Raw genomic sequence first — 12688 nt, 5'->3', positions numbered from 1 at the left:
GTTCCCAACAATAAAAAACAAACATAGAACATTTTGAAACTGGATATGAATCCTGTCTGTAAATTTGGATGTGATTTAGGATTTTTTTGCTCATTTAGTTGCTTTTCCCGGAAAACCCCAAACCACATGGTAAGTATTTATGTATAGGCTTGATACATTGTCTAACAATGACTTTATGACTTTGACTTGTCTTTTGGTTAGCTGCTTTTTACCACTCACAGAACTCACCTAATCCTCCACAAATCATAAGTCTTATCACTTTCATCATGTGATTGGCAGCCACCATACCATGGTTATAACCCACGAACTGCGAAACCGTGCGTGAGTCTTGAGTGCGATGCGCTCCGGGGATTGGACCAGAGCCGCGCGCGGCATCCGCCTGAAGACCACGCCCACGCACAGGACGCGCCTCAATGTCACAGCAACTGTCACAAGGATGTGAGAAAAGTTTTGCAGATGAACTTTCATCTTCACCCCGCAAGATCAAAAAGGAGACACTACGTTTAAAGAAAGATGGCCGAGGAACTGCTGGTGGAAAAATATGGAAAAGTTACAGGGGTAAGAGATAAGTTATGTTCAGTGATCAGTTCAAGCAACTACCAATAATCTATGTTTTAGATTATATATTCATAAGCGATCGTAAACTTTATTGTTCTTCTTTTTGAAACCATGTGGTGCTTAACGTGATGCTAAGGTCACATCTGATATCTATCAAGCCTTAATTGGGGACTGACTGAGCAGCATTGTCTGTTATGAGCTATTTTCACGTGTGGCTCTGCTAACTCTCCATCCGCTAATAAAGACTGTCCAATACTTCAATGCTCTGCTTTCCTTCATTCAGAGCAAGGGATTTTATCATTTGTTCTAGTTTAAACATGTGACTTTGTTGCTCCCACCTTCTATGCTCAACAGGGTTTAAGTTCTTAATACTGCACTGGATAAACAGTCAATTATGCAACTGTGCAAATACTGAGGCAATACTGAGTCTCGCTACACGTGTTTTCTAAACCTCCTCCCCTGGAAGCATTGCCAAGGGGCTTGAACACACATAGATCATATATACTATGTGGATTCTTGGTGTCATACTATGTTGGCCTGTATTGAAGACATCCAGTTGGTGCTCTGCCTTTTACTTCCACTCTTTTTTGGACAATCTGAAAACTTCTAAAACGGTTTTAGTAGTGTTTAGGGTCAATATATTATTCACAATTTGAAAAACTGAAAGCGAATGAATGAAATAGTTTTAGCCACAATATATTTTCTCTGAGCTCTGGCCAATCAGAGCAGGCGATGCGGTGCTGTTTCCTGTGTTTGTGTGGAAAAAAGCAGATACAGCAGTGAGACCACCTTTAAAAGGGTTTTTACATAAAGACTAATTACAACTACGTGCTAAATTTAAAATCTACTTAATCACTGTAACGAGTATTTGTACCTAAATATTTTCCACCCCAGGTGAAATCATTGGGCCGTAATCCAGCCCTTTTAATGGAGTTAAATATGTATTTTCTCTGTGTTTCAGCATCTTAAACCATCGCTGCTATTAGTAGCCTTTTTGTCCTCATTTGGGAGTTCTATGTTGTACGGCTTCAATTTGGCTGTGGTCAACTCTCCAGCACAGGTTTGTCATTCACTTTTGAACAACACTGAGGTTATTGATTGATGACCTAATACCTGTCCCAGAATGACACTCTATAAATACATGCACTACATTGTCGTGATCAAATTGAGCTGAATTGCCATTGTCATGTGGTGTCATGAGGCTCAAGTGTGTGAAATGGTGAGCAGTTTCACCATGTCACTGATGTTTCACATGATCTTCACTGTCTGATCCATATCTAATTTGTAATGGGACAGTGACTAAATGCCCAGGCCATTCCTGTTTGTCCATGCTGAGGTATGAGATATAGGAGCATAGAGTTGGCCACGAGACAAGTTTCTTCCCGAAACTATATAATATACTAAAATTAGCCTAGTTTTGCACTTGTTTGATTCAAACTAAGAACAAAATCAGACTATTCTATAACCGCAGTAGTCTTTTCTAACAGGATTGGGGCGAGGACAGTAAAACCACTGTCGAGGAACAAGGAAGTATGACAGAAAACGGAATAGAGCCCGGGATCAAAAACCAAAAACTAATGTTATTGACAAAATTTGCCATGTTTTTTGGCAGCAGAGCAAATCGTCTATAAAGATACAGTCACCAACACAATTAAAAAGTGAACGAAAGAGCGGTGGAACACAACCCGGTAAATAAGGAGTGAGAACTGTATAATACACTTCTCACTCCTTAGTGTATTTAGCATCTTAAAATCTCTGTTGGTTTAACATTTGCTTAACTGAAATTTCTGATGAGGTGTGACGACACAATCCCCTGTAGCACTCCCACTTGAGACCTAAAGTTTGAACTATTGTGAGTAGTTTTCTAATCTTAATTGGTACATTGCTCTATAGGAAACTGAAACTAATTAATTGAGGTCACACCTGTAAACAAATGTTTCAGAACAAAACCATGGTATTATACGTTACCCTCACAAAAAAACAACTGCTTTTTATTCATTTGATCGTGCAGTCAGAGTGATTGTATATTGTATTGCATATAAACGCCTCTGCTGGACACACATCCAGACAAATGACTTTAGAATTTGTGGCGTTGTGGGAAATGGTTAATGAAGTGATGACGTTGAGGCACAGTGGTGCAAAATGTTGTTTATAATATGTTTTTATTCCAACAGCACATCAAAGAGTTCTACAATGAGACTCTCACAGAAGAGTATGGTTGGGATACAGATGAGGAGCTACTCACTGTCCTCTACTCGCTCACTGTGTCCATCTTTGCCATCGGAGGGATGACCGGGGCCCTGCTGGTTGGCCGTCTTGTGACCAACTACGGCAGGTTGGTTGACTTTTTTTTTTTTTTTTTTTCCCAATGTGTGAATGTAGTGTCCATAACATGAAAGCATCTGTCTGTCCAAACAGGAAGGGGACTCTAGTGCGAATCTCAGTGCTGGTGTTTGTGGGTGGAGCTCTTATGGGTTTTAGCAGGTCCTGTAGGATGCCTGCCATGGTCATTCTTGGACGGTTTATCGTAGGGGTTCACTCAGGTGGGTTTGAAAGGATCAAAATGTATGTATTATGCCTTTTCTGTCCTAAACCAGTCTTTTTATCCGGTCAATAGGGATCTCCCTCAGTGTGGTGCCCATGTATCTTGGTGAGATTGCGCCTAAAAACATGAGAGGTTTCCTGGGCCTTGTTCCCAGCATACACATTTGTCTGGGAGTCTTTATCGCTCAGGTTTTGGGACTCAGTGAACTGCTGGGAAAGGTTTGTCTTGCATGTCCAAATAATATTATTTATTCATCAGTGTAACATCTTTACAGTGCACTGTCTGAAATACATTGTTTTCTTCCCACAGAAGGAGCACTGGCCTCTGCTCTTGTCTCTGGTGGTTTTCCCAACAGTGGTCCAGCTTCTGTTGTTGCCATGGTTCCCGGAGAGCCCTCGGTACCTATTGATTGAGAAAGGAAATATTCACGCCGCTATTGCAGGTTGGACACCTAAAATACCTACCTAAAATAAATAAAATCCAAAATACCACATTTTTGAGAGATCCATATGTTGCAAGCTTTTTAATGTAACCATAGTAGAAAAAGCTTCAGTTGTAGTATTGTGTTGTAGAAAAACAAGATGTTTCGACACTCAAGTGTCATTCTCAGTCTGTGGATCTAGTCTGAGAACCCAGATACTTATCCTACTCTGAGTAAACCCTGCCCACTGGGTGGAACCTCGTGATAACAGCCTGTCCTGTTTTTGTTTACACTGAGTTTCACCTGAAATCAATATTCATTGTTTATCCTAACAGACCTGTAATGAGCATAGAAATCTTATTGTTACCTGGCTGCAACTCCCTCATCACTGAATACCTGAAAAGTATCTGAATGGCCAGGGCTGATGGCTTCAAAATGCCATTGGATTGAATACACTGCATTGCAGTGAAGAAAGTTGTAAGGAGCGTTACACAGGTGAGACTAAACAAAAGGCTGTATCAACACAGAAGGCACGCAAATTCAGGATTACAGAGCTCCATGCATCTTCATCTTGAGTCCCTTTTTTAAACAGAAATTTAGGTTCAAGGTTCAGTCTTCCGGCAGTGTACAGCAGCATCCCTGGCAATTGTAATGCTAAGCAGGTATTCAGTGATGAGGGAGTTGCAGCCAGGTAACAATAGGATTTCTCATTACAGGTCTGTTAGGATAAACAAACACAGAATATTTCAGGTTTCAGGTGAAACTCGGTGTAAACAAAAACAGACAGGCTATTATCAGGAGGTTCAGCAGGGCTTGCTCAGGGTAAGATAAATATTTGAGTTCTCAGACTAGAGCCACAGATTAAGAATGACTTTAGGATGAGAGTCAAAACGTCTTGTTTTTCTTAAAAGGTCCAGATGACTATAACTGAAGCTTTTTCTACAACCGGTCACTTCTGGAGGAATGAGGGATTATACTGAATGTAACCATAATACATTAGAAATACTTATAGTTTCTTGAGGTGTAAAGTCAGCTGCAAAACAGAATGTTGAAACTATAAATTGGAACATTCTTCATGCAGATACATAAGTTTGATGCCATACTGTGGAATATTATAACTAAAGAACAACATTTCCATGGAAACAAGCAGGATGAGGCTCATTCAAGCCAAGTAGGAATATATTTTAGTCCAATAAAGCAGATAAAAAGTAACCTACTACGGCATGGAATATAAGAATAATGATGAATGCTCCCTTCATACTAGAATATTAAATCTTCACTAGGGATAATGATGTATTCTGTATTATTATAACATTAGCTTTTTTAGTCTAAAAAAGAGACCCTGTTCTGTCTAAGTTTGATAATCTTTTATTCTCCTGCAGCGCTGAAGTGGTATCGCACAAAAGGGAACATCCAGGCGGAGGTGGAGGAGATGCAGGAAGAACAACGCTCTCTCACCTCCATCGAGACCATCTCTGTGTGGGGTCTGCTCAAAGACCGCTGTGTTCGCTGGCAGGTCATCACTATCATTGTGGTCAACATCGGCATGCAGCTGTCCGGCATTGATGCAGTAAGTCCATAATATATCATATCTACCATAATCAAAAATGGCCAATTTATTAGGTACACCTGTCCAATACCCAGCATTCTCCTTATTTCACCACGCCCACTTTTATCTAAGATAAGATAAGATAAGATATTCCTTTATTGTCCCACATGGGGAAATTTCATTGGTGCAACGCAGGTAGATACAGAGGTAGATACAGAAGAACAGATCACTTATAGGAAGTCTGAAAAACACTTTCAGTAGAAGATCTCCTATAAATAAATAAAAACTCCCATAGACAAATAAATAAATAAATACATAAATACCATTGCATGTGATCACGACAGTAATTGCACATGAATATGTGTCACGACAGCACATAGATTGCACATGAATTGCACATGAATTCCAACAGCAATTGCACATATGACAGAATTGCACATCAGACCTTTACTGATACTTTTATTGTTTGTATATTTCCGTTAATTTGACATTTCTGATTACGGACGGCTGATAATGATTGAGAACTAGAGAAAAGTCTAGCTGCTAATAAAAAGTAGGCTGAATTGTGTAAAATGTTAAACTGAAACGTTTCTCTGGGTGGCTTGAAAAAGACTTTGTAGTCCGTCTGCAACTTGTTGGCTGTCAAGATCAGGAGAGCTATGCCAAATCTTATAAAAGGAAGGAGGAGCATAATTAAAGGTGTCGCCCGTTGCAACTTCTGGAAATATTCAACTCGTGGTTCACTGGTAAAATGGCCTTGTTTTTGCAAAGGCCAAACTGGTGTGAGGTTAACGTCTCTATGAAAGGTTAGACGAGACATTTCACTAAAACGTAGTGAACAAACTCATACTTCAGATTTTGCTAAACATTTTGCCTATTCGTCCCCAGATTGATTATTTTGTACTAAATTTCTAATTGCACTTCCTGGTGGGACACGAGCTGCACATATGACACAACCGTGATGTAAAGAAGAGCCAAAATCCATATACATTACAAAATAGTTATGATTTGACAAACAGTAATGCCACATAACACCTTTGTTTGTTGAAAGATCATTTAAACTATCAGAAGATTGTATCAGTCAAGTGTCTGTGTTTTCAATGGCACGTCGCATATTGATGACATCACAGAGGGATTCTGTTTAGCACTCAGCTCTACTTCCTGTAATTTTGAACTTTTATTTTCCAAATGTCTTCACAAATTGCAACTAAACAGAAGTACAACTATGATTAAATATTTACCACAGGTGCTATCCCACCGAACTAAGACATAATTAGAAAAACAGCAGAACCTGTAATATAAACTGATACTTAAATATGATTTCAATATTTACATGTAATATAAGAAACAGAACATTAGTTGGAAAGCTAACCAAATGGCCAGTTGGAGTATTGTTTTCCTACATATTATAGAAGAAATGATCTAACAAAGTCCTAAATCCGCACAACCTCTTTTGCTGCTGTAAATGTATTAACATTCTTCATCTCTTTGTGATGCTTTATGTGATGTACAGTGTGAGTTTGGGCATGTTGCTGAATAGTGATGAAATGCTATACATGTGGTTACTAAATCAACAAGACAGCGTTTAACTGCACCCGTCACAAGCTCGTCTACACCTCATCAATGATGGATGTTGCATCAGTAAAGTGTGATTAATGAGGATACACAAATTAATTTCTAGGGGAGCACTTGTCAGAAGTCCATACAGATAAAACGCCATATCTCAAATGCATGAGTGATAGTTGTTCTGATAATAACGATCACTATGATGGATCATGTGTAAACACTAAATGAGCATAGCCAATTCCTGCATTCCCATAAAATGCTATACATTTCAAAGTGTGTGTTTGTGTGTCTTTGTGATGTTCAGTTTTGGGTCAATGTCAATTTCAGATTTGGTTCTACACAAACACTATATTCAAGGATGCTGGGATTCCTGAGCCTCACATCCAGTACACGACTGTGGGGACAGGAGCCATTGAAGTCATCTCTGGGACTTTAGGGGTGAGTTTCCTCCAGATTAAACTACATTTACCAAAGCCTTCCTTTTTGGGCCATGACACTTATATATTTATATCACTTCTGTGTTTAATTGCTCTGCATTTGTGTGTTGCATTTTCAATTCTACAGAACATGGTCAAATCTAACAATTGTATTTATTTTATTCAAATAGTTTTTTAAAAATACATAACGTTTGAATGGAAAAACTTTTACTTATTGCTCAGGGCAACGAGTAAAAGTAAATTGCCCTCTAAGATGTAAGTGAAGGTGTTTTGATCATGTGTTGCAGTGTTTTACCATTGAGCGTCTGGGCAGAAGACCTCTGATGATCGGCGGATTCCTGTTCATGGGGGTGTGCTGTGCTGGAATCACTGTGTCGGTCCTTTTACAGGTATAAAGTTATCTTTAATACAACTGTATTTTAGATTTTGTTGTAGAATTTTCTTAAACAAATGACCAAAGACCTATCCACAAGATGCTCCACAGATGAGTTAAAGGATCCCAATTTTGTATGAAGACAATAGATGCATATCAAAGCAACCCTTAATGCATTATTTTGCCTTGCCAGTCTTCTTAAAATGTTTTTGTGTTTTTCCAAAGTAAGTTTAAATGCATTTCAAGTACAATACGTTTATAAAAGTACAGCATTTGTTCTCGCCCTGTTCTAGCCTCATCTCATGTTCATGCGGTACATCAGTGTCGGCTGCGTTGTTGGGATCATTGCTGGCTTCTGCATTGGCCCAGGTAAGACAATTCCCATGCCAATTAATAGAAAGTGTAACTAACAGCATATGCTTGATCTATATGCAACTCATTTAGGCCGCACTGTGTGTAAGGAAACACTGCTCCCTGCTGGACACTTGGATCACAGCAGGCACCAAACCACTTACTGATAGTATTTCATTGCTTTTATAAATTAGGAAACCATAACGGCCACACTCCCACTGATTCTCCCAACCATTTCAGCACAGGATGAGCTGAGTGAATTAAGGGGCAATAGTTTATAAGCTTCAGTCCCATGTTAAATTGGACCTGTGCGGTTGATGAATTCGAACCAAGCTGGTTTACATAATGCAATTCATCAAAAAGCAGCAAAATCTATACCTTACATACAGTGATGATTTCTGCGGCTGCAATTACACTTTTAATAGCTCGTTGTTCATATGCTTTCTCTGATGTATATGGTTACCTTCAACAGAAATGCAGAGTGCACACGGAAGCTCTGCATACACACCACAGATGTTGACAAATTATGGTCTAGTTATTAGTTTGACAATATGAAACCTTCCTCTCCGCAATTATCATGCAAAGATAATGAGGGCAGAGCTCCTCATTAAAGCCTTTAGTAATGCATTTTTCTGCTTCACTTTTAACAATGAAGAATTGTGTGTTGAACGCCTGGGCAATGCTACACTATAAAGATACTTGTACTTTCAGCTAATGAATCGAGGAAGACGCACTAAGCTTTTGTGTTGCTAAGACATACATTAGCTATTTTCAGTTGTGTTCTGCTTGTCCTAATGAAAATATAGTTTTTGTGAAAGTACAGGAATTATCACTATAGCAAGAACCTAAACTAAAGGCAATACTTTTTTCTAATTTTAACAGAGAATCACTGTGCCAAAACTATCATAGCTGTTTTTAATGTTGTTATTGGGATGAAGCAGTGTTTCCTCAGTATTTCCATAAACTTTGTCTCGCAGTCCGACTACCCCAAAAGTCAGGTCAGTTTACTATTGTGGTATATTGTGCGTTATTGCTGTAATATTTATTTACTTAATAATATAAATGTCCACAATCCTCAAATGTTTATTCAAAAGTTTCCCGTTCTTTTAAAATCTCAACCCATTGAAAAAGTGGTTTTGATCTCAATGGGGGTTTAACTGGTTAAATAAATGTTAATAAATAAATACAAAATTGATAAATTGTGAGGATTTGACTACACAGTGTACAGTGGTGTGCATGCAAATACAAAAGATTTCTCAAAAAACCTTGCAAGTTACTTGAATGACACGTAACAATAATTTGATGAACGAGTTTCACTTTATTTCAATTAACCAGTAATGCTTTTTATTCAGTTGGTCATTAACAACAATTTAGGGCTAATATCATTCATATTTGGTCATATGACAACAAAATTCGAGATCATTTTAATCAAAGTATGTTTTTATCTCGTTTGTTGTAGCTGGAGTACCGTTCCTGATCACTGCAGAGCTCTTTAAACAGTCTCACCGTCCCGCTGCCTACACCGTGGCCGGCTGCCTCAACTGGCTGTCCAACTTCACTATAGGATTCCTCTTCCCTTTCCTGGAGGTAACATATGTCATGAAACGATGTTGCACAGAATTTAAAGCAGCTACAGAAGCCCTGTATGCCACATTAATAACAAATGTATTTATTATTCATGGCTTTATAATAGAGAAAAGGTAATTGAGAATGGTAAATCCCCAAAGTTATAAGTCTGCTTCAACTACTATGGGAAAAAGGAGACCTACTTTTTACATTCTTATATTGCACCACATTCTGATGTCAACAGTGTCCGAGTGCAAATGGTGCTAATGTGGATTTAGCAGTAACTTCTGTCACGATACTAAAATTTGATTTTGGTACTAAGGAATATACTCAATTCTCAATACCAAATTCGATACCAGGTATGAGGTCAAGATTTAAGACTATGAGCTGACATGAACACGAAATAATAGTCTAAAACTGTTCAGGAAAGGTCACATTTTCTTTTCTTTTTTATCCATACTTGCTGTAATGGGTATCTAGTTTATGAACTAAAACTAGTATCAATAATACCCTACCAGTAACTTTGTAGGAGCAATAGTTTTATTGGCTGTACAAAGGGCTTTCACTAAAGTAATACTTTCACTAATACCATTCCTTGATAAACGTGATAACGTTTAAGTGACATACTATGTTGGTGGTGACAAGATTCTGTAAATCAGTGTTTCTCAAACTGACAAATCTTCCTTTTTAATTAATTATTTAGCACAACTTTTCCATGGTTTAGTCTAATTTTCGACCAAGTTTAGCTGTAATTTAGCCTTGGAATGTGTTTAGATCTGGTGGGACTCAGAAAGCCCAATATGATCTTTGGTGATACTTGTCAAAAGTTTGAGAACCACTGCTGTCTTTTCTGTAGTAGTACAATTTTACATAGTAATATTATTTGATATTAAAGTTTAACATAATTGGTCATATTAATGCCTTGTTTTGTCTTTTCCCCCTCAGATGGACATGGGCCCTTACTGTTACCTGATCTTCTGTGTGATTTGTTTGGGAGTGGCCCTGTACACAGCTTTAATCATCCCAGAGACCAGGAATAAAACATTTATGGAGATCAGTCAGATGTTTGCCTCCAGAAACAACATCCTTGAAGATGAGTTGATATCAGAGGGACATCTCAAAATGGCTTTGATGAATGGTTATGGGACTGATGGACAGTGATTCTACATAAAGTACTAAATGAGGGCAAAGTTATTGTTTTAGCCATTTACATAGAAAAGAGGAAATCTGCTGCTTTATGTACAAAGATCAACACGCACTCAAATGAGAAATGTTCTAAATGTGCCTTTCATTACCAAGACTGACATCAAGCTGTCACATTGTGCTCTAGTAACTGTAATATGTGCTCCTGCTGAACATTTTTACCTTTTCATAACACCTATTTTGTTATTTCTGATATTACTGATTACCAGTGATGGGAAGAATACTCTGAAAATGTATTTAGTCAGTTGCATTAAAGTGTAGTTTATAATGAATACTTATAATGCATTTCAGTGTAAATGTATTCTATTATGGTGTAAAAACATACAGCGCTGCAATGTATTCCTTTTGATTTTAGTAAAGTAATTGTATTCTGAATACCCCCTAATGTACCAGAATACAAAAAAACATATTAGCTTGTAGATAACTTCAAATGGGTCTTAGGGTTAGGGTCTACATTTATTATATATATTTGATAGGAATCAGAATCAGAAAGGGCTTATTGTCATTGTCATTGAACACAGTTCACAAACATGGGAACTTGGTGCAACATAAAACAACAAACAATAAAATTATAATAAAAACGTAAAAAATATTTTTTTCCGGTATGTACACAGATTTTACACAAGTACAGATGGCCGTGTGATAGTGTTGAAAGTGAAAAGTGTGTGAATAGTATTGGTTGAATGATTGTTAAAGTGGAAGGTGTTGAGTGTTCATGAGTCCAACGGCAGAGGGAAAGAAACTGTTCTTGTGATGGGAGGTTCTGGTCCGGATGGTCCATGGCCTCCTGTCTGAGGGGAGTGGCCTCCTGTCTGAGGGGAGTGGCCTCCTGTCTGAGGGGAGTGGCCTCCTGTCTGAGGGGAGTGGCCTCCTGCCTGAGGGGAGGGGCTTAAATAGTCCATGTCTAGGTTGAGAAAGGTTTGCTGTGATCCGACCTGCTCGTCCCAGAGTCCTGCAGACGTACAGGTCCTGCAGAGATGGAAGTCGATCACCTTCTCAGCAGAGCGCAGAATGCGCTGTAGTCTCTGTCCCTGGCTGTGGCTCCACACGATGATGGAGGAGGTGAAGTTGGACTCAAGGAACATACTACTGTAACCCTTGATGTCTTTGATCTCTTTATATAAATGAGATAGAAATGCTACAGCTGTAGTAGTCATCCCACCCCTTATATTGGAGAACCAAAAACATTAAATACTTGTAAAAAGTTTTAATCTTTTGTCAAACATGTAGGCTCATTATTGTTGCATTGCTTTTCTCATGTTGAAAGTTAACATTGTATGATAAATACTATCACTTCTACATTTTTTCATTTTGCTTTATCATTGGGCATTCACATACTGATTTGGCATAAAGGGTATTTCTTTAACACTTACTGCCTTGTGACTATGTTTATACTTGAGGCCTCTGGGCCGACTGATCCATCTGTCAGGCCCTGCAGAAGGACCATAGCCCCCGACTGGGGCTGAATGGATATGTTGTCACAACCCTGCTTGTTCTGCACAACACAAGAGAGCACTCTAGAGGCTAGACATCCACTATTATACCCTGACAAGGTTGTTAAATTGTCTGTGGAAAGTTATTTTGCCATTTGCAAGTACAACTAAACTCTGAAGTAGGCTTTATAATCCAAATTACACATTATGTCTGATCTATTTGATCAACATGTAGAGGTAAATTGTGTCAAAGAAGAGTGGCCAAAGAAAAGGGTGGGCTGCTGGGTTTGAGAAGGTCAGTGTGAACAGTTGTTGATTTGCTGCTGAATGACAAATGGGCCGCAGTTTAACTCCTGAGAGAGGACAAACTGTGGCCCTGTTCCTCGTGCCTGTTCATATGTAACGTCACTCCCAAACAAAAGGGCTTGTCTCGACACTACAGTATATTTCTGTGGATAATGCCACGCGGCACTGTGCTTATGTGAAAACACACACCAACTCTTAATCCGCCTCGGGCAGCCACGAGCTATAAATCAAACAAATAGCATCACAGCCTGGCGAGGAGGCATTCCAACAGATAAAATGCTCTCCCACACAACAAAGCCACACTCACTGCGTAATTAATTGCAACAAATTACCTCTTCCTCTCCCCCTCGGCCCCCACCTCCCCGCTTTTTACAGCAAAG

General features: G+C 38.8%; 1 protein-coding gene across 1 annotated transcript; it reads left to right on the top strand.

The window, feature by feature from the left end:
* The first annotated feature begins 399 nt into the window (after positions 1-399).
* LOC140378149 (solute carrier family 2, facilitated glucose transporter member 5-like) lies at positions 400-10681 on the top strand. The gene is made up of 12 exons (XM_072463855.1): positions 400-558; positions 1520-1618; positions 2733-2893; positions 2977-3101; positions 3176-3321; positions 3413-3545; positions 4907-5094; positions 6967-7077; positions 7364-7465; positions 7743-7818; positions 9260-9387; positions 10312-10681. Exons 1-12 carry the CDS (start codon positions 514-516, stop codon positions 10525-10527), a joined length of 1530 nt encoding a protein of 509 aa, XP_072319956.1. The 5' UTR covers positions 400-513; the 3' UTR covers positions 10528-10681.
* The last annotated feature ends 2007 nt before the right edge of the window (positions 10682-12688 follow it).

The sequence above is a fragment of the Eucyclogobius newberryi genome, unplaced genomic scaffold (assembly GCF_026437365.1).
Source record: "Eucyclogobius newberryi isolate DKJ021-1_F unplaced genomic scaffold, fEucNew1.0.hap1 SCAF_4, whole genome shotgun sequence".
Taxonomy (NCBI): Eukaryota; Metazoa; Chordata; class Actinopteri; order Gobiiformes; family Gobiidae; genus Eucyclogobius; species Eucyclogobius newberryi.
This window is presented reverse-complemented; position numbering and strand designations above follow the sequence as displayed.